The sequence below is a fragment of the Eumetopias jubatus genome, unplaced genomic scaffold (genome assembly GCF_037043125.1).
Source record: "Eumetopias jubatus isolate StellerSeaLion01/CBP00866 unplaced genomic scaffold, mEumJub1_p1.0 scaffold_3, whole genome shotgun sequence".
NCBI lineage: Eukaryota > Metazoa > Chordata > Mammalia > Carnivora > Otariidae > Eumetopias > Eumetopias jubatus.
Window position 1 is genome coordinate 133,057,868 of NW_028274809.1, and position 22,597 is coordinate 133,080,464.

At 47.5% G+C, this 22,597-nt stretch overlaps 1 protein-coding gene across 1 annotated transcript in view; it reads left to right on the top strand.

The window, feature by feature from the left end:
* The window catches only part of ATP7B (ATPase copper transporting beta), a 73,396-nt gene that overhangs the window by 32,201 nt on the left and 18,598 nt on the right, over window positions 1-22,597 (top strand). Inside the window, exons 4-10 of the mRNA XM_028107860.2 lie at window positions 5,231-5,488; window positions 7,588-7,751; window positions 12,056-12,217; window positions 14,476-14,552; window positions 16,082-16,256; window positions 17,368-17,601; window positions 18,327-18,418. Of these exons, the coding sequence (XP_027963661.2) occupies window positions 5,231-5,488; window positions 7,588-7,751; window positions 12,056-12,217; window positions 14,476-14,552; window positions 16,082-16,256; window positions 17,368-17,601; window positions 18,327-18,418 (1,162 nt within the window). The remainder of the gene's footprint in view (window positions 1-5,230; window positions 5,489-7,587; window positions 7,752-12,055; window positions 12,218-14,475; window positions 14,553-16,081; window positions 16,257-17,367; window positions 17,602-18,326; window positions 18,419-22,597) is intronic.

The following is a 22,597-nucleotide window of genomic DNA, read 5'->3' on the forward strand; positions in this document are numbered from 1 at the left end:
ACTGGAGGACAGCAGAGTGTTGGGTTGAATTCTGGGAGAGTGGGGCTGGAAATGCAGATTTGGGTGGTGGGAGCCGTGAGAAATGATAGAAGGCCGGGGAAAGTGAGTGTGACCCGGGACGGGCAGAGGGAAGAATGTGACGGCACTGGTGTGGAAGGAAGGGTGTCTAGAGAAGGAGATTTTCACAGACGAGGACGGCACCCTGGAAGTAAAGGAAACTGTTTCAAGGAGGGGGCTTATGGGGTCTCAGGCTCCATGTAACTAGGAGGAGGAGGCTCGGGCGAGGGGGTGCCCAGCTGCATGGTTGGGGGGGTTGGGCGCAGCCCTCCAGGAGCTTAGCCGAGGAGGGATAGAGAAGGTGATAGGTACGTAGGGGGTTTGCAGAGAGGCTGAAGGTGAGGAGGGAGAGCTGGACATGCGAGGGACAACTGTGTGGGCAGCAGTGTTTTCACGGCTTTGCTCCCAGGATACAGGCCCTGTGCGGCTGTGTGAGTTGCCGGCCGGGTCAGGCCGGTAGAGTGCCGTCAGTCTACGCTGCAGCCAGCCTGGCTCCAAGAAGGGCTTGTGGGCGAAGACCCGTGGCCGCGCTCAGGGCCAGCTGGACTTGGGTTTCCCATGTCCACTTCGTGGTGGCCACCAAGATAAAGTGTGTCTCCTTGAAAAGTTCGCTCTGTCTTGGTGCTGCCCTGCACACACATCCTTAAAGGGAGTGGGTAAGTCATGTGCAATGACTTGGCCCCGTTCTGTACTTTGTCTTTTGTACCAAGTTTCAGTAAGGAGTTTTTAAACAAAAATCAATGAGGAGAACACAATGAAACAGTAAATCCTGTACTTAAAAGGTAGGAAATATAATACAGAGTCATCATCTGCTATATTTGTGTGAGGTTTCAAGCCTTCCAACCGTAGAATCGGGTTGTTGGCAGGAAGAAGTTTGCATTGAACTGCATAATCCAGAATAATTGGATTTGACTAAGTAAGTGTAGAAAGAAAAGAGCAGTGCTTTTTATTGGCCAGAATTATGAGAATTATGTTTTTAGCCCGAGAGGTATTTATTGTACTAGATTTAGCAAATAAAGATATAGGACACCTAGTTGGATTTGAATTTCAGATAAGCAGTGAATACTGTTTCAGTTTAAGTGTGTCCCACGCAATATTTGAGACAGACTTATACTAAGAAGTTATTTGTTGTTTATCTGAAATTCAAATTTGGCTGGGCATTTTGTATTTCACCTGGCCGTCTTTATAATTTAGGAGAAACCATAGTGTGCTGATGACTATCTTCATAGCCACTTAAATGCTAAAAAGGCATTATTTGTATTTGGTCATTCTGGAATGATCAGAAAGAAGAGCTCCTTGAACACAGGCTTCAAACCGTGTTGTTTCTCCTTGGACTCAGCAGCACCTAGTGCACAGTAGGTGTTTGTGGGGGGAGTGAAAGAGAAAGCAAAGGCTGTGACAGGTGGGCTCATGGGGTAGCTCAGTGGCAGGGTTGAATCTGGGGAACTGCTCAGAGATGGTAGAGAGAGCTGAATCACCAGCCACACAGGGAATGGGAAGGAAACCAAGAGATGACTGAAAGCAGAAGCTGGTGCCCCAGCAGGAGGGTCTGAGGGAAGAGGGCGCCACGAGAGCCTGGGGGCTGAGGTTGCCTGGTACCAGCTGGCAGCCCTGGAGCTACTTAGAGGCTGTGGCCGGAAGCCGGGCTCCCGGTAGATAGAAGGGAAACGCTTCGGGCTTTCCCTCTTTCTGTCCTATCCTTTCCCACTGGTTACCTCCCACATGCCAAATTTAATCAGAAGCCAGTTAGCAAGGGAACCTGGGGAAAGTGGTTTTGCAGGATCAGCTCCCTTGACGATAGAGCAGGGAGAGGAAAGGGAATGGTCTGAGAGCACATGGGCAAGTGGCAGGCGTTGAATTTCAGCCAGCCTACTGGACAGCTGAAAATGCATTTGGACCTGGTTTGTGTCTAGAAATCAGCTCTGCGTGTGTGCTCTGGTTTGCATGGTAAGTACTTTTTGAATGAATAAATGAACAGATGAACGGCTTTATGAACATATCGTGAGGAAAAGTCCTCTGTCATGTGTAACATGTTCCCTCACCCTTGTCAATGGGCAGTGTCCCTCTTGGGGCACTGTTCCCTCATCCTAGCACGTGTTGCGGGGCTTCTGGGTCCCAGGCACTGTACTGGCTGCCGTGAGTGCTCAGAGACCGTCCCAGACCTGCCCACATGTGGTTCACACTCTTAGCAGGGAAGCACATCAGAGACCCATCATCCAAGGCAGGTTGGAATAAATGTGACAAGGAAAGTGTAGGTAGAGCACTTTGAGATTCAGAAGAGGAGGAGAAAATCCAGTATCTGGACTTGATGATAGAGGTGAATTTGGAGCTGGGCTTGGGTCAGACTTCAGGGTCTTAGCAGGCAGAAAAGGGCAGGACTGCACCAGACAAGATGGAGGAGACCCAGCACAGGCCCTGGGTGGGAGTCCTCCCGCTCTGTCTTGGGAGCAGTCTGGCTTGGGTGGAACTTGAGTATAAGTAATGGGCGGTAAGGTCAGACAGGCCAGCACCCTGCTGCAAGCCGCCATCCTATGTGTCCTGGATCCTGGAAGAGGCTCGGAAATAGTCTCCCTGCTTCTTGCCTTTCAACTTTACAGTCTGTTTACTACCCAGCATTCACAGTGTTCCTGTTACTCTGTTGAGACTCTGAAACCTTCCCATCTGTGTTGTGAGAGGGAGACATTAGGGTGATCTAGAAACCCCCTCCCTGACTCCCTACCTTTCTAACCCCTTTCCAATCCTCATAGCAGGCTTGTTCTTACCTCAGGGTCTTGTACTTGCTGTCTCCCGGGTCTAGAGTATGCTTCCCCCCAATATCCACATGGTGCATTTCATTTCATATATACTCTTCTGGACTTTTCCCAAGGCATATATAATTTATATTTAGAAATGCATAGATACATTGTATTTGGTAGATTACAGTATACATGGTGGTCTTGTAATCTCCTTCACCCTGCATCATAAACATGCTTATAGGTCGATCCATATGTCTGCATCACCACCTTGAGCGGCTGCATGGTGTTCTGTTGTATGGATACACCATAACTCAGTCAGTTTCCGATTGGACTGTTCTCATCTACTTTGTGTGCATATGATTGTAAATAATACTGATGGCGGTCTTTGAGGCTACATTTTATGCACATACTTAGTTATTTCCTTATGGGAAATACCTGAAAGCATTAATTATTGGGTCACAGAATATAAACTTTATTTCATTCCATTACAAATATTTATTGTGCCTCTACTAAGTGCCAGGCAGTTAGAAGTACTGTTTTTGATAATATTATCAAGTAGACTTCCAGAAAGCCAAATCGATTTATATGCCCACTCATAGTCTTAGCGTAGATGGATGAAGAAAAAGGACTTGTTTGGGTTTTGTTAGTTTATTTCAGCTTTCTTTAACAATCTCCAGAAGCTCAGAATTTAGGTGAGTTAAATTCCAATGTGGGAGAATGGCAATGTGTAAGTTGTAGGTTAGTAAGGGAGTACAAAATTCTCTGTAATAGTACAAATATTGTTAAAATTGGTGACCACAATATTTGGATAGAAAGGCAGGTGAATCCAGAAAACTGGTGTTGGAGTGGGAAAATAGGGAGGGGTTGAACAGGTGCAGGGGGGTTGGACAGGTACGGTGCAGATGGATGGGTGTAGGAGATAGAATGTTGAGAGGTTGTGGCCACAGAACAGCTTTCGTGAATTTGAGATCCAAAGGGCAGAGTCATTTTGAACAATGACCAAGTCCAGGAGAGTATACCTGTGCTGGTGGGTGAGGTGTGGTCCCTGCATCAAGAAGGTAGAGAGGTCCTGTGAGGCCAGAGTGATGGAGGGTTTTCACTGAAGGTGCTGAAAGGGTCAGTCAACTGGACCCCTAGAATGAGTGGAATTGTTTTTAAGCCACCTTTCAGAAAACGAGCAAAACATCCCAGGATGTGAGATTTATTTAGAAAAACTTGAAAGTCATGGCCTATTCTCAGTACACGTTAATGCCAACTTCTGTCTTCTGCAGCTTGGATTTTCAAATAATGAGAGTTCATTGTTAAATGATATAATTATCTTTTGTGTATACTCTTTTTTTTTTCTTTTATATATACTCTTAAAAGTACTTTCTGTCATCAAAATTGTGTGACTTTCTGGAGTGATGGAAACGTCCTAGATCTTGACTGGGGTGATTAGTTACGGATGTAGGTATGTATGTGGTGGGCAGAAAAATGGCCCCCAATGATGTCTGCACTCTCATCCCCAGAACACAATGGGGGAGAGGATGATCTTTTCAGTTTATGGAGCTGGATCAACTGGCTATCCAAATGGAAAATTAACCTTAAGTCTCACCTCTTAACTTACACAAAGTTAATTTGCAGTATGGTATAGGCCTGATATGGAAGTTTATGAAAGTTAACAGCTTCTAGAAGGAAACCGTATGAATATTTTCAGTGTTTAGGCAGACAGATCTGCTACTGGAGCACAAAACATACTAACCATTAAAGCTGGTTTAGTTGGTTGGTAAGTTGGTAAAGTCATTACCATTCAGGACTTGTTTTGTCAGAAGAGCCACCATGAGCTGAGGGTACGGGTGCAGAACACAGCCCGGAACAGGTACGGGCGGTGCGGTCACCTGACACGGACTCGTGTTCAGAGCACATCCAGGATGCAAGCAAACAATAGGGAAAGGCAAACAACTCAGTAAAGGGGTTTAGGGTCCATTGGATTCTTGGGGGTGGGGGGACAAACCTCTGCTAAGGAGAATGTGATACTTAAAGGTATAGATCCTGGGGGTGAAGAGACCTGGTTTAGAAGCTAGCTTCATTACTTACTACCTGAGGGGTTTGGGGGCACATTTTTAAATTTCTTTAACCCATTTCTCTATCTGTACAAGATATTGTACAGCTATTTTAAAGGAGGTCATCCGTGTGCTTAGTGGAGGGCCTGGTGAGTTCTTGTTGTCATCGTCTAATTAGAGCACTCATCCAGCTGGAACATTCCATTCTTGAGTATTGGCATCTTTTCATATGTCTGCAATTGTGTGCCTCTGTCTCTGGTGGGAGGGGGGCAGTGATGGAAACCAACCCCCATGGAGCTTCTTCAGGAGCTCTCACTTGCTTCCGTCAGGCTTGAACCTCCCATTCTAAAAAAAGTTATTCTTCTAATCTGAATGATTTCTTACATTTTATTCTAGAAAACTGTTATAGCAACCATGTTGGAAATCATAGTGTGGGGAATTCCTCAGCGCACCCCACAGCTGGCGTACCTGTGTCTGCGCAGGAAGGGGCTCCCCATGCTGGGGGGCTCCCTAAAAACCACAACCCCAGCTCCTCGTCACAGTCCCTGCAAGCCTCTACCACAGCGGCACCCCAGAAGTGCTTTTTACAGATCAGGGGCATGACCTGTGCATCCTGTGTGTCCAACATAGAGAGAAACCTGCAGAAAGAAGCAGGTAAGAGGGGGCGCCTGGGTGGCTCAGTGCTTAAGCGTCTGCCTTCGGCTCAGGTCATGATCCTGCCAGGGTCCTGGGATCGAGCCCCACATCGGGCTCCCTGCTCCGCGGGAAGCCTGCTTCTCCCTCTCCCACTCCCCCTGCTTGTGTTCCCTCTCTTGCTGTGTCTCTCTCTGTCAAATAAATAAATAAAATCTTAAAAAAAAAAAAAGCAGGTAAGAGGTCTGCCCCCACGTTAGACTTGGGGAGGCTGCGTGTGCGGGCTGTCAGACGCTACGGGCAGCAGAATGGGCATCGTGCTCTCCCTTCACAGTCCCAACTGACTCAGTTTATCAGCAGCCCTGATCATTTGGCAGCAAGTTCATTGTATGATAGCAGAGAAGTCTGTTTGATGTTCTTGGGCACTTGGCATTGTGTTCTTTTGGAAGTGTTTAGCTCGTTTAAGATAGAATAGAATATATCTCTGAGTGAGTTAGTGATGGGAAGTGCAGTGTAAAGGTCCTGGCACATTCCGTGGGTAGTTTCCTCAGTTAGCTTGTCCTGGTGGTCATCTCTGTTTTCCCCTCCAGCCCCAGCCATCGGCCTCACACTGTCGCATGAGTACATAGCCTGCAGTTTGTGGAGAAGTGGCAGTTTTGAACGTCCCATCCTTTGCTCCTGTAAATCACAGAGTGTTGTGGAAGTGCCACAGTGTTGTCCTCTAAACTGCATTTCCAATACTGTCTCTTAAACCTGAAAGTGCAGCAACAATCCGATCCTAGTCTTTTGTTTGGAAAATATCTTAACCCTGACTCCAGCAGCGTCACTTTCTCTCTTTCCGTGTATCTCTCTGCTCAGACTCCTTGGCATTCACAGTCAGCCCTAAGGTAAGGTGACACGTTTCCAGCCTCTGGTTCCCTATGCTGTATGTGTCCTGGAGCTCTAGAATGACTGTTTGCAAGTTGAGGCATGCTTGTCATCCATGGGCTGGCTGCTCATAAAATATCCTATATCTCACAGTGCCTGTGGTTCTTTTCCTGACTTGACTCCCCCATTTTTATCCGTTATGGCATCCTTTCTAAAGCACGTGTCTTTCTTTTATGTGAATGAGTCGTGTTTCCCCCTCAAACTCACACAATAGTGTTAGCAAGGTACAGATCTCACTGGACATACAATAGCATTATGTCCCAATAAATTCATCATACACTGAAAATACTGTAAGTCGAAAATACATTTAATCCACCTAACCTAGGGAACATTATAGCTTGGCTGAACCGACCTGAAGCGGATCAGAACGTGTGTCGGTTGTTCCAACAGCTGATGGGAGCTGAGGCGCTCAGCCACTGTGCAGATCTCCAGAGAGGGCTGTACAGCATAGCGCTAGCCCCAGAAAAGGTCCAAATCCACAATTTGAAGTGCGGTTTCTACTGAACGTGTATCACCTTTGCACCATCATAAAGTCGAAAAGTTGTAAACCAAACTGTCATATGTTGGATATGGTCTGCAGTCTGGGATTTCTCTTCCACTTCTGAAAGGGCTTACAGAGTGAAAAAGAGTAAGGAAAACTACTTTCGAAAGAATTTTTTTTTCTGTGTGTGAAAAATGTCTGAAGAAAAAAGCCCACCACTGATGGAACGGTAGTTGCAAGCTGCAGACGGTACCCCTTGCTGTGAGGTGTGTGCCCTTGGCACCCTCGGCATCTTCTGGAGCCTGACTCAGTGGCACCCAGCCAGCCGCACAGACACTGTCTGGGAGCAGGGTGCATCTGCAGAACCCTAGACCCGCTCCAGACCAACTGAACCAGAATCTGGAGTTTAACAAGGTCCTCGGGGGGTTCGTGTGCCCATCAAAATGTGAGAAGCATTGTTCCAGAACACTGGTTCTCACACTGGGCTGGTGCATTAAAGTTGCCTGGCACCCACCCTGAGGGATTCTGATTTAACTGCTTTGAGTTTAGGGCCAGGTCTGGTGATCCCCAAGTGATCCTCATGTGCAGTCAGGTTTGAGAACTCCTCTTCTAGAGGCTTCTGGGGCAGGTGTTTTTCTTTGTTAGGTTATGTTGACTCTGTCGTCCCAGAGGCCTTGCCTGGCGTCTTCTAACTGTGGCCCGATGGTTCCAGGTATCCTCTCGGTGCTGGTTGCCCTGATGGCCGGAAAGGCAGAGGTTAAGTATAACCCAGAAGTCGTCCAGCCGCTGGAGATAGCTCAGCTCATCCAGGACTTGGGCTTTGAGGCAGCCGTGATGGAAGACTACACAGACTCAGATGGCGACCTCGAGCTGATCGTAAGTGCGGCCGGTGGCTGGGCAGGAGCTGGGGGCAGGAGCTGGGGCCTCAGGGCTGCAGGCCTCCGACAGGGGCCAGGAAACTTCTCCCGTTTTACACATATCCTGTGTGTTATCGGGGTTTTGTTTGTTTTGTTTTCCTTCGAAGCCAACAACGATGACCTCTTCATTTTGTGAGGGAATGTTGGGGCTGTCACAGTCATAGGGCTGCACCCCACTGGGCGCATTCACAGTGCGAGGCGGAGGGGGAGGTGAGCGGAGGGAGTGTGGGAAGAAGAAGAATGTAAATGGCAGCTGTCTAGCGCTTGGGTTTGAGGGTGTTGAACCTGAACACATTCCAAAAAGCCCAGAGGCGTCTCGAGGCCAGAGGAGGTGAGTCAGCGTGGTAGCCAGGGCCACCGGTGCTATCACAGCCCGACTGTAGGCACAGGGGTGTCTGGAAGGTAACTGGCGACCAGTGTCCCATAGCAGCCACCCTGTGGTGGCGACCAAGGGTGGATGCCAGGGTGGTGGGGGAGGCTGTTGTTTGCTGTCTGCCCATGTTACCAGCTGTACATGACAGCACACCATTGCAATACTGGGCATGTCTAGCATTCCCACTACGCTGTATTCACAAGCACTTCTGTATAAAGCTCTTTTTGTGTAAATAAAGGGAGGCTTAGGACAAGGAATTGAGTAATGCCGTTGTACCAGGGAGGAAGGGTCTTACTCCTTTACCGTGTTTAGTCACTGCCATTAGCGGTAAGTAAATGTTTGAGTACTAAGGACGCAAGTGGCACTTTGAGCTCTTGATAAGGGGCATTCTTTGTCGAGCAAACCCTCTGCTCGGGATGGGCCTCCCGGTGTGTGGTCAGGCGAAGTGTTCTGCTCTCCAGCTTCCAGCCCTCGGCACCCCTGAGGCTAGAGCACGGCCCCCGCTGCAGACCCCAGCCCCGATGGGGATGCCTCTGCCGGCTCAGACCACTGTGGAAAATCTAGATCATGAATGTTATTGGGAAAGGTGAAAACATTGTTTTTTGAATACACGTTTTAATCTTTATTTTGCCAATAAGAGAAAAAGATAGTAAAGAAATGGGTAAGACAAATGCATAACTAAATTATTACTTCATTATATGTATATGTATTTGTCTGTAGGTCCAAATGACAAACAATTTATTTATTGAGTTAATGGGTTTAATTGTGTTGAGAAAAGATAACATATATAAAAGACGTATGACATGGTTTTTGAGCTTTTTATGCAGGTGTGGGATCCCGGTTATGAATAGTTCCTAAAATATATTCTATTTGAATTTTAATCTCCACAAGATATTCTTGCACAGAATTGAACATCCAAAGAGTATCGATGACCTACTAAGCACTGCAGAACTTTGAACAAAGCAGAGCTAGAATTGTGGAGAGGTTTTATCAGAGTCAGATTCATTGTCTGGGTTCCAATTTTATTAGAGCTGCCTAAAGTATTTTAAATGTTCCAGATTTTTAAGTGTCAGGGTAATATTTGCAAATTACAACACTCTTGCCATGTAATGCTTGTTAAAACCTAAAGGAATTGAATTACAGTAGCTATGGTAATATATAATGTATTCTTTTTTTTAAATTTAAATTCAATTAACATATCGTGTATCATTAGTTTCAGTGGTAGAGTTCAGTGATTCATCAGTCTTATATAACACCCAGTGCTCATTACATCACGAGCCCCCCTTAATGTCCATCACCCAGTTACCCCACCCCCCACCCCTATCCCCTCCCCTCCAGTAACCCTCAGTTTGTTTCCTATGACTAAGAGTCTCTTACAGTTTGTCTCCCTCTCTGATTTCATCTTGTTTTATTTTTCCCTCTCTTCCCCTATGATCCTCTTTTGTTTCTTAAAAAATTCCACATGAGTGAAATCATGTGATAATTGTCTTTCTCTGATTGACTTATTTCACTCAGCGTAATACCCTCTAGTTCCATCCACATCATTGCAAATGGCAAGATTTAATTTTTTTTTTGATGGCTGAGTAGTAATCCATCGTTTATATATACCACATCTTCTTTATCCATTCATCTGTCAGTGGACATCTGGGCTCTTTCCATTTAGCTGTTGTGGATGTTGCTACTGTAAACATTGGGGTGCAGGTGCCCCTTTGGGTCACTACATTTGTATCTTTGGGGTAAATACCTAGTAGTGCAATTGCTGGGTCATAGGGTAGCTCTATTTTCAGCTTTCTGAGGAACCTCCAGACTGTTTTCCAGAGTGGCTGCACCAGCTTGCATTCCCACCAACAGTGTAGGAGGGTTCCCCTTTCTCCGCATCCTCGCCAACATCTGTCGTTTCCTGACTTGTTAATTTTAGCCATTCTGACTGGTGTGAGGTGGTATCTCATGGAGGTTTTGATGGATTTCCCTGATGCCGAGCGATGTTGAGCATTTTATCATGTGTCTGTTGGCCATTTGGATGTCTTCTTTGGAGAGATATCTGTTCATGTTTTCTGCCCATTTCTTGATTGGACTATTTGCCCTTTGGGTGTTGAGTTTGATTAAGTTCTTTATAGATTTTGGATACTAGCCTTTTATGTGGTATGTTATTTGCAAATCTCTTCTCCCATTCTGTTGGTTGTCTTTTGGTTTTGTTGACTGTTTCCTTTGCTGTGCAAAAGCTTTCTATCTTGATGAAGTCCCAGTAGTTCATTTTTGCCCTGGCTTCCCTTGCCTTTGTCGATGTGTCTAGGCAGAAATTGCTGCAGCAGAGGTCGAAGAGGTTGCTGCCTGAGTTCTCCTCAAGGGTTTTGATGGATTCCTGTCTCACATTTAGGTCTTTCATCCATTTGGAGTCCATTTCTGTTTATGGTGTAAGGAAATGGTCCAGTTTCATTCTTCTGAATGTGGCTGTCCAATTTTCTCAACACCACTTGTTGAAGAGACTGTCTTTTTTCCATTGGATATTTTTTCCTGCTTTGTCGAAGATTTGTTGACCATAGAGTTGAGGGTCCATTTCTGGGCTCTCCCTTCTGTTCCATTGATCTATGCGTCTGTTTTTGTGCCAGTACCATACTGTCTTGATCATTACAGCTTTGTAATAGAGCTTGAAGCCTGGAATTGTGATTTTCTTCTTCAACATCCCTTTGGCTATTCGGGGTCTTTTCTGGTTCCATACAAATTTTAGGATTATTTGTTCCAGCTCTGTGAAAAAAGTTGATGGTATTTTGTTAGGGATTGCATTGAATGCATAGATTGCTCTGGATAGCATAGATGTTTTAACAATATTTGTTTTTCCAATCCATGAGCATGGAACGTTTCTCCATTTCTTTGTGTCTTCCTCAATTTCTTTCATAAGTGTTCTGTAGTTTTCTGAGTATAGATCCTTTGCCTCTTTGGTTAGGTTTATTCCTAGGTTTCTTACAGTTTTTGGTGTAATTGTAAATGGGATCGATTCCTTAATTTCTCTTTCTTCTCTGTCATTGTTAGTGTGTAGAAATGCAGCTGATTTCTGTGCATTGATTTTATATCCTGCCACTTTACTGAATTCCTGTATGAGTTCTAGCAATTTTGGGGTGGAGTCTTCTGGGTTTTCCACATAGAGTATCATGTCATCTGCAAGGAGTGAGAGTTTGATTTCTTTGCTGATTCAGATGCCTTTTATTTCTTTTTGTTGTCTGATTGCTGAGGCTAGGACTTCTAGTACCATGTTGCCCAACAGTGGTGAGAGTGGGCATCCTTGCTGTGTTCCTGACCTTAGGGGGAAAGCCCTCAGTTTGGTGAAAAACATTTATTGAGCAATGTTCGAAGCAGTCTCAATAGTTGTATCATCATCATCACACATTCAGAAACTATCTGTAGACATTTTATGTCTGTATTTAATGAGCATTCTGGGAAACGTTGACCACTGATGCTCAGAAGAGTGACTTGTCTGGCTTGCCTAACACATATTACAAGGATGGCATGTCTCATTTCAGACTCCCTTTCTCACATCCATATGCACAGCGTGGCAGAAGTGGCAAAACAGAGAGGATAGGGTGGCTTACAAAAGCTCCTCACTGTCAGAGCTAGAAGTCAATGTTGGTCTGTCGCCATCTGCTTTGTGACTGGCTATGCCTCTTGTCCCTGAGTTGGGGAAGAACAACTGTTTACCTGCCCTCAGCCCCTGGGGGAGCGTCCTGGAGGAAAATCTTGCACATGGGGTCTGGAGGTAGGAGTCCAGAGCCTTGGGAACAATACCGTGGAAAGAGGAAGGGCTTGTGGCTGCCTGTTGACCCCACTCCCTGTGTGCCTTCGATGGGATCCTCTCAATCCCGAGTTAGTAGTATTTTTGTCATCCTGTGCGGCAGATCACGGGGATGACCTGCGCGTCCTGTGTTCACAACATAGAGTCCAAACTCACAAGGACAAACGGCATCACCTATTCCTCTGTGGCCCTTGCCACCAGCAAAGCCCACGTGAAGTTTGATCCTGAAGTTATCGGTGCACGGGATATTGTCCGAATTATTGAGGTAAGTCATTCATTAAAAAACATTATACAAACTAATGTAACGTGTCTCGACTCTACTTCAATTTAAAAAAATATGCCCACTTTTTAAAAAACAGTGATGTATAATCATTGTGGAAAAATGAGAAAATACAGCTAACCAAAAAATTAAAAAGAAAAGAAAAAGGTCACCTAACCTATCCTTAAAGCCTTCCCACGGAAGTAGGGGTGAATCATTTTAAAATAAACTGAAATTAAGTAAATATTAGATAATCTGAGGGTGAAAACCAGTGAATTCCTGAATTCCCTGAGAAACATCAATATCAGTAAGCTACCTGGGCACATGGGGTTAAATTACCTAATTGTAATTATAAAATATTATTTATGTCTGTACCAAGTATCTGTAGACCAAAGGATTATTGGTAATGAGAGGAGTTACACTGCATTTTACCACATTGTCAGGCTGGGCCTGCTTGACGATGAGACAGTTTAGTTGTTTCTCGTTTGGAAAATCAGTTAGAATAGTTTTCACACACTGCCTCCCTCTCTTCCCTCCCTCACGTTGTCCACAGACAGTCCATTTCCTTTGTAAGGTCTGTTGATGGCACACCATAAGAGGGTGAGCGTTAGTGGTGATCTGAATGGGTTACCACAGTCCGGACTGAACTAGGTTAACTCACAAGATGAACTGATGGTCAGGATAAACCAAGTTTAGCAGGAAGTGCTAGATGCTCTTTCTTCAACCATAACTTTTCATTTTCGTGTGAAATCCCATCATCAGAGTCCCGGGGCCCCTCCTTATATTGTCCTGACCGACAGGACGTGTCCTGGCGGCCTTTCCCGTGTAATTTCGTAAAGGGGTCCGATCAGATGAGGCAGAGAGGGTCAGGGAGCGAGGTGGCGAAAGAAACCTCTGGTAGCAGCCTCGGTGTTGTCTTTCGTTTTCTCTTCGTTGTGTGTGTGTGTGCTGAAGAGACAGGTTGTGTGTTGTGTGGCTTGGCGGAGCCCCCTGATGTGTGTTACTACTTGTCCTGCCGCTGCTGCTATGACCCCCCATCTCAGAGGCAGACAGCACAGCTCCTCTGTCAGGTGGGGAGAGATCCCCGGGGGGGGTTAAGTGACTCTGCTCACTGGTATCCAGCTAAAGCTTGCAGGACCGGCCCTCAGACCCACACCTCACAGTTCTAAGCCCAGTGGCCTTTCGATTTTTGCCACAGCACAGGCCTTACAGAACAGTAGTGAGGGGGCACTGGTGAGGCCAGGGGAGCAGACTGGTGCGCCATCGGTGGGAGGGTCCCAGGGGTGCTCGGACCACATCTCCGTCACCTTCTTACTCCACATGCCCCTCCTGGCTGAGCTCGGTGCGGGAGCATCTCTGTCCTCAGTTGAGGAATATTGCTGATGTCTGGCCCCTGTTTCTGCATCTCTGCTGCCTCCTTCCCTAATCTAATTAAGCCGGTGTTCCTTGTAAGGGGGTTTGTCTTTACACAGTCTTAGATGCTCTTTCTCCAACCGTAACTTTTCATTTTCGTGTGAAATCCCATCATCAGAGTCCTGGGGCCCCTCCTTATATTGTCCTGACTGACAGGACGTGTCCTGGCGGCCTTTCCCGTGTAATTTTGTAAAGGGGTCCGATCAGATGAGGCAGAGAGGGTCAGGGAGCGAGGTGGCGAAAGAATTGCTGGAGGTTATTCCCTGAAAAGAGCCAGCAGATTGCAGTGTGGTGCCCGTCTGGCTTCAGGGGAAGCCTCGGCTTGCCGGTGCCGAAGGAGCCAGGGTCGGCTCGCCGGGGAGAGGCCCAGGCTGGGAGCCCAGACACCTGTTCACTGAGCACGGGGCCTTGGTCTTCTGGTAGCACGATGGCTCTGAGCTGCAGTTTCCTCAGGCCGGGAATGACAGCACCTGACCTGACCACTCCCTAGTTGGGGCTCCTCACACAAAAATTGTGTGTGTATGAATTCATCATTGATCAGCCTCGGGGCATGTTGAAGTTTCTCCCAGAACCTGCTGCCTTTGCCCACAGAGGGACCAGGAGTCGCCATCTGAGGCCAGCCCCTTGGGGATGACACAGTCTGTAAGCATAGATGGTGCTAGACCTCTGACAGGATTTGTAGTGTGATTTGGGTACGGAAGTCATGAGCAGAAAAACCAATACAGCCTTTTGAGGTGATTTTTGATTAACTTTCTAATTTCCAGAGATGTAAAATGCTTTCTACCAATGCATGTTTTAACCAAGTTCTTTCCTCCCTGTTTTCACTTCTCTTTTTTTTTTTTAATAATAAGGAAATCGGCTTTCATGCTTCCCCGGCCCAGAGAAACCCCAACGCGCATCACTTGGACCACAAGGTGGAAATAAAGCAGTAGGTAGAACAGAAAAGATACACTGGTGCTCTTGACCAAGTGTTCCTCCCCCGCCCCCCCGCCCCTCCCGCCAGGCCTGACTGCCTCATTCTGTGCTCATGGGTGTCCCTGCTGTCCTGGCTCCCCACAGCACCTTCCACTGAAGAGTTGCCTTTGCTACCCTGTGATGTTAACCTCCTAAAACAGTGCTGTCTGACAGAACTTTCTGCGGTGAGAGAAATGTTCTATACCCGCACTATCCAGGACGCTAGCCACCGGCTATGGAGCAGTTAGTATGACCGAGGAACTGAATTCTTCATTTCATCTTAACTGATTTTAATTTATATTGCCGCTTATGGCTGGTGGCTGACTTACATTGGGAGGAAGAGAGTGGATTTTTTTCTTTCACAGCAGAGTATTTTAAGACTTTATTTGAATGGGTTCTAGAAGTAGGGTCTGAGGGCAGGAACCATGGTCATTGGAAAGAAAATGGCCTGGGAAAAAGGCGGCCTGAGTTCGTTCATTGTTGCAGATGTTCATTTACTCATTCAACAAACACAAGGGCACTGTTGTGTGAAGGGCATGACGCCAGGTGCTAGGGATGAATTGGAGAGGCCCAGAGCTGGGCTAGGAATGAGTGGTTGAGCAGTGAGTCAAGTGGGTTCACAGGGGTCTGGGAAGCCAACCAGCGGGGGACACATGATCTGACACACACTCCGAAGAATGAGTGGAGGTTTGCCAGGCTGTGGGGGTGGGGGCTGGAGGTTGACGTGAGGGTCTTCTAGGGGCATGGAGGCAGGGGGCCTTCAGGGACTCCTGTGATTGCTCTGATCAGCATGCCTGGAGCAGGGAAGGCCTGACAGGAGAGGCACCTGGAAAGCGAGCGAGGGGCTAATTCTCGGGACCCTGGGCGACAAGCTGAGAGTCTGAGACTTCAGTCCTGCGGCCCGCAGTTTGCAGACCAGAGTGGAGGCGTGCTAGAGTTTCCACAACACATGGCGGGAATTTCGTGGATGCTGACGTGAGACCACAGCTGTCACCTGCAACCCCCATGTCAAACTTTGGTGTTCACCAAGATGGCTTTGCAGTTCTCACTGCCTATATTAAGTAATAGTTTAAAAATCAAATGTAAAAGTAAGGTCAGACTAATAAAATTTTGCTTTTATCTGTTTTTACTTGGGAGTCTGTATAAGATTTTATTTTGAACAAAGAGCAGTAGGCAGCCATATGGACCAGGATGTTCCACTTCTTTGGGTTCTCAGTTCTGGGCCTCAGTTGCCCCCCCTATGGATTAGAGGCAACAGGTCAGCCTCAGACGGGCAGGAGCGTCTGTATATCTCTGGCACATCCCTGCAAAGTTTAAACCTGTAGGTGCTCTCTCGGTGGCTGGTGTCAGGGAGGGAGCCTTCCCTTCGTTTCACACCACTGGTTGTCTGTCCCAGACACGTGACAAAGGCAAATCTGAAACTGAGTCCCCAGGAGGAGACCAGCCCACAATCCCAGTGACAGGTGATACCTAATAGGCCGGTGTCACTGCTTTGCTCTGCAGGTGGAAGAAGTCTTTCCTGTGCAGCCTGGTGTTCGGCATCCCTGTCATGGGTCTGATGATCTATATGTTGGTGCCCAGCAACAAGCCCCACGAGTCTATGGTCCTGGACCACAACATCATTCCAGGACTGTCCATTCTAAATCTCATCTTCTTTATCTTGTGTACCTTTGTCCAGGTGCGTATCAGAAAGGGCCAACCTCTGCCCCCCCTGCCTGTGTGTGGCCAGCAGGTTCTCCGCCCTCCCGTGCCAGACACAGCCCTTCAGCCTGGCTATCACAGATGTCCTGCAGGGGCTCTTTTCTCTGTCTCACTACTGGCGGGGGGGTGGGGGCTGGGGGTGCGAGATGCTTAAAAGGACCTGGTTTCACTGTCACTTTCACGGTTGTAGGTGCTCAAACTCCCCCTGGAATAGCAAGCCCTGAGACAGGCCTCCTGAAACTTCTCCTCTAGGGGTGATATTGAGCTAGCTGAGTTGCTGCTGCTGGGAAGTGTGCCCTCCATCTGTTTTAGAATATAAAATAAAACTCCTGCCTTGATAGAATGCTTAGTTGAAGACTATCTGAGGGCAATATTTGTGGCCTGAATTTGCTTGTTCTTGTATTTTCTTTTTAATTACAAATGTAAAGTATATTTATTGTAGACAATTCAAACCATGCTGAAGGAGAAGCAGCAAAGGGGAGAATATTCTTTCACTGGAATCATACCCCGCCTCCAGCCCAATCCTGTTCCAGAGTTACCTCAGTATTATTACTAGTTGGACGTGTATGTTTACAGATCTTCCTCTATGTAGAGAAAATATACATGTGCTTATATATGTAGGTGTGTGTACATATTCACATAATACAGACACACGGGCTTTTTATTTTTTAACTGGAATAGGATCATACTAGATAAATTGATTTATAACTGGCTTTTCACTTAAGCACGTATTACGGGCATCTTTCATGCCAGTGGTTTATAGATCTAGCACGTTCTTTTTCAGGACTGCAGAGCACTGTCCACAATATAAATGAACCATGCTTTACATCCCCATGGCCCCCTTGCCCTGTTGATGGACATTCAGGTTATGTACTCTGGGTTTTAAAGGTCCCCCAAGACCTTGACCCTACGTTCTTGTGCCAGAAATCCATAGGCCTGTGAATCAGGAAATACATTTCCTGCACGTCCCCTGCCGAGGAGAAAGTCATGTCCAAGCACTTGCGGGCACGAGGGGCCTCTGGGCATCTGGTGGCTCCTTGGACTCCGGGCCTCCTTGAGCAGCTGTTGCTTCCTCTGCTCTCTCTCAGCTCCTTGGCGGGTGGTACTTCTACGTCCAGGCCTACAGATCTCTGAGGCACAGGGCAGCCAACATGGACGTGCTCATCGTGCTGGCCACCAGCATTGCCTACACCTACTCGCTCGTCATCCTGGTGGTGGCCATGGCTGAGAAGGCGGAGAGGAGCCCTGTGACCTTCTTCGACACCCCCCCCATGCTCTTTGTGTTCATTGCCCTGGGTCGGTGGCTAGAACACGTGGCAAAGGTAACCGCAGCTTCAGGTGAAAAAAGAACTGTTCTTCAGTAATTTAAATCTTAATTCATCTGAACACCTTATTTAGAATTACTAATTACACACAGTCTAGGGAAAGACTTAAAGAAATGTGACACCTACGTATAATTAGGAGTTCTGATCACTAATCTCCAAATTGGTTGCTACTTCCGAAATCCCAGCTAATCTGGTTAATTATTGAAACCTTTGTTCAGGCACATTGCGTAATGGAAATTTCAGGGCAGCACTCACACCACCTCTTTGTACATAACTGACTATGTGGCTTATTAGTCTACACATCCATGTTTCCATTTGAGGGTCATGCCATTTTTAACACCCTGCATTATACCCACATTTTAACCTATTCTATAAAAGAGTAGGACTCAAGCTCTAAGAGAAATTAGATTGAACCTTAAAAAAAAAAAAGCAGCTAATGGGCAGGCTGGTTTTGTATTTTCTGCTGAAATGTAATTCATGGCACTTTGTGGCATTGTACGTTCAGTGCGGCGGTGACATGGCTGCGTGTCGATGGCAGTGAGTAACATCTATCCTGGAGGAGCCTTTTCACATGCACTGTGGCTGTGTTAAGGGGTCCGCCTCTTTCCGCAGGGGCTTTCTGTAACACCAGCCGCTTTTAACACCAGCCTAGTGAGTGTGGGTCTGGCTTTGCACGGGTCAGCTTACAATAGCTCTTGTTTTCCATTCTGATTATTTCCTAGAGCAAAACCTCAGAAGCCCTTGCCAAACTCTTGTCTCTCCAAGCCACAGAAGCCACTGTTGTGACCCTTGGCGAGGACAACTTGATCATCAGGTGGGTTCTCTACATCCAGAGTTTTTGACCAATTTATATTCATCTGTGTAATACACCTCAAGACACCCAGCATCTTCATGACGTTACACTAGACCTTGCGGGGGCAGGCAAAGACTTATACGGTCAGATCTGTCCTCGATCCGGGTAATTAACAAGGTATTTGCAGACTACAGCACGTGCAAGATTTCAGGGTGGGGTGTGTGTAGGCTAAATGACAAATGAGAGGTCTAGGTGACTAGTGTTCCCAGACTAGAGAAGGGGAAGGCTCGAGGTGGTCAGGGAAAGCTTCAAAGAGCACGGACTATACACTGGACCTTCCTTGCAAGATCTGGAGGATTTACACAGGCTGAGAGGTAGGGTTTCAGCTTGCCAAAGAATACAAATGTGAGAAGTATTTTTCTTCTTCATAAGGTTGACAGATATTAAAAATAATAATGATTATTATCATTATTGCTGGAACTCATATGGCATTTGCTATCTGCCATACACTATTTTAACCTCTTTGTATTAAATCTAATTAAAAAAAACAAAACTGTAGGAGGAAAGGACGGCTATTAGCCATATTTTGCAGATGAGGAAACTGATGATCAAAAGGGCTAAGCAACTGGCCCGAGGTCACACAGGTGTTAGGTAGTGGAATGGGATATAACTTAGGCTCTTAGTTCCAGAGTCCATGCTCTTAACCCTTCCACATACTGACTCTTAAGGCACATTTGATAATATGGACATTGCACAAATTAAGGCTTCTGTACTTCCCTGGTCAGCCTCATTTTCATATTCTAGGCAGTGCTTATTTCAAAACTTCTTCACATTCCTGAAGTCTCTCTCTGGCCCCACCACTTTCCCCTTCGGCCTGTGATCTCACTCTGACTGCTGAAAATATAAGCCATCGAGGTGGGAAATCCGTCAGTTCCTTGTCACTTCAGTCCCTCAGTGAGCCACAAAGCTAACCTTCCCGACTGCATGCTCCCTTCCCCCCACCCTGGGGGCAGAGGCCTTTCCTTCTGGGCCTCTGCTCAGGAACCTCCCTCTGTCAATTTCATCTTGATCTTCAGGGTGTCTGTCTTTGCTGCTTCCAACCATCCAGTATGACATATAGTCCAAACTCCTGTTGTCAAAGCAGTCCTGTGCCCCGCCCCCACTGCACATGCCCATTCTTCATGCTGTTGCCAGTGTGGGCTCAGGAGTGTGTCCCCCAGAGATGGCCCTCAGAGGCTGCGAGCCCCCACCCCTGATTTCCAGGGCGGCACTCGGCCAGCCTGTGCTGTGAATGAGGCACCGGCCGACCACAGCATGGAAGCACTGGTTTTTGTCTGGATGCCAGCTTTTAAGTACTGAGCGGAATTACGGTAGCGGTAGTTGAGATTGAGAATTTACCATGTACCACTCCCACTAGCCAGTACTTCATATAAACTACCTAATTTCACCTGATAACTACCCGGTGAGGTACGGGCTCCCGTGATCCCCGTGTCTTTAGGAAGAACCTGAAGCTTAGTGGGGTGGAGTGACTTGCCCCGCATCCAGGGCAGGTGAGTGGCAGAGCTCCCTCTTGGCCACCTGCTAACCTGTCTTCCGGGCAGGAGGACCCCATGGGACAGAGCAGCTGGCCACATGTGGGCCTCCACACGCACGCGACTGCGTGGCTCTGTAGCATTTGCACACCTTGGCTTTGTTTTTTTCCCTTATAAATTAATGACATGAGGGTTTCTGAGATACGGAAATATTCAGACTGGGAACAAAACCGTGGACAGCTGCATTTACTTGCTGCCTTTCGTTTTGAAGTGCTTCTGAAAGCACCGGCCACAGTCACACGGACTGCTCAGTTGATTCAAATGTGAGGAGACACGCATCTTTGTCAGAAGGCAAAAGCTACTTGAAATGCCCAAGGACGGTGGGGCTACCCCAGTCACAGCTCAGTTCTTTTCCGAAGACGGTGATTAGCATTTGGCTGTGGACACGTTATGGCCAGACTCCTACTCTCATTATGTGGTTGGCACCATTTTCTAAGCTAGGAGCCAGAAGACCAGAGTTCCTTCAGGCCTTGCCATAGGCAGACAGGCTGTGTGCTAGGAGCCGGTCAGTTATGGCCTGTGAGGCACAGTTCTTGTCTGTCAGACTAGGGTGGTGGTTCCTATCCCACCTTCCTGACGGTGTGCTCCAGGCTGCTGGGGTGTGCTGGTGCCAGGGCCCCCGAGTCAACCTCCGCCTTCTGTGGGGCCTTGCCATGTTGGGCCTCTGCAGGTGTGGACTGGTCTGCGATGCCGTCAGAAGGCCACCAGAGTTCCCCAGCTCAGCTCTCTCCTTTCAGCGAGACTTGGGCCTGTCCCTCCCTCTGTCCCTCTGCCAGGGACACCTGTCTGTCCCAAGTCTTGGGTGATGGGAGTGTCTGTGATCAGTCTGGCACATGGTTACTTCTGGTCACCCCCTGCCCCTTCCTGTTGCCACCACTCTGTCCCCTACAGCACTGCCACAGGGTCTTCATTGGCCTCCTGCTCCCAGCTTCGTCTCTTTTTAAATATCCTCCCACATTCAAACCAGAGATCTCTCGGAAGCACAGATCTGCTTGTATTCCTCTGTAGCTGGAGCTCCTTCAGCGATTCCCTGCCATCCTTAGGATGAAGTCTGTGTGCTTAGTAGGCACGTGAGACTCGGCGTCTGCCCCGGCCCACTTCTTGGACTCAGCCCCTTGTGCCGCCATGCCTCCATCTTATCCCAGCCACACCCCAATGGCAGCTCCCAGGAGGAGGTTCTCGTGTCTCCCCACACACCTTTCTTCTTCCCCTCTGCCTGGCTGCTTGTCCTTCAGGGCTCAGCTTGGGGGGCATGTCCTCCAGAAGCCTTTCCTGTCCCCAGGCCTGCTTGGCTCTTGTGCCACTTGCCCTGGGACACCCACGTGGCAGGTGCTCAGATTACTAGTTGAATGGATGAAAGGACCATGAAATGTTCAAGAAATCACCCCATGTTGGTTGGGGTGACATTCAAGGGCTACATGACCTGGTCCCCAGTTTCCTGCATTGAAGTCTCCTTTTTTTTTTTTTTTTTAGGTTTTATTTATTTATTTGACAGAGAGATACAGCAAGAGAGGGAACACAAGCAGGGGGAGTGGGAGAGGGAGAAGCAGGCTTCTGCTGAGCAGGGAGCCCGATGCGGAGCTCGATCCCAGGACCCTGGGATTATGACCTGAGCTGAAGGCAGACGCTTAACGACTGAGCCACCCAGGCGCCCCTGCATTGAAGTCTCCTGTGGTAGTGGGGAAAGCAGAGTTACAGACTTCGTCTAGGTAGTGGCTGTTAAGAACTATTCTTAAGTTTTTGTCTTTTTACTTTGTGTTAGATGAGGAGGGAGAGCAGAGAGGAGACAGGTGTGGCAGACAGACTACTGGCAGAAGCTCCTGAAGCAGAAGAAATGCTAGGGAAAACACTGTCTCTCAATTACGTGTATTCCTGCACTGTGGCGTTTTGGGGGACACAAGCTTCTGAAGAAGACATGCTGGGAATTCACTGGAAGGAGCCACCTTGACCCCCATCAAGTGCTGTTCACCTTAAATTAAGCTGTTTGGACTTAGAATGATATGGTCAATTCAGATCAAAGGGGAAATTCAACTTTAGATTAAGCAGAGATTGACATTACTAAAGGTTTCTTAGAAGGGCACCCAGCTGGACATGGGTGCCAATTTCTTGAAGAATCCCCATAGAAGCGAACCTTCTAAATCTTAGTAGTTAGGTTATTCTGGGGGAGCAGTTTCTGCCATTAGCTCCTGATTCCCTTTCTCAAGTGAGCAGGTGCTCCTTCTCCCGACAGGCCTCTCTTACCAAGTGAGGACGTGGTGTAATGGGAAACTCCTCCAGATCGAGTAGACAGGCCTCAGAGGGGCAGGGCCTGGGCGTTTCCATCACTGGGAGACTTTAAGAAGCAGCGAAGAACATTCTCAGATTATGGAGAGTCCTTCTCTCCTTGTTTGCCACCCTGCCCAGCCCCCAAAGGGGTTTCCTCATATCTACTCCCAGCACTCGAGACTTCAGTGTGCCCCTCCTTTTCCTACCCCATTTCTTGTATTATGGCCATTACTGAACTTACATTCACAAGTCTGCTTGTAGCTTCTGGGGTGTCAGTATCCTGAGAGGAAGGCTCCACTTTGTCCTGTTTGTACCCAAGTCCAGCACAGTGCCTGCTGCACAG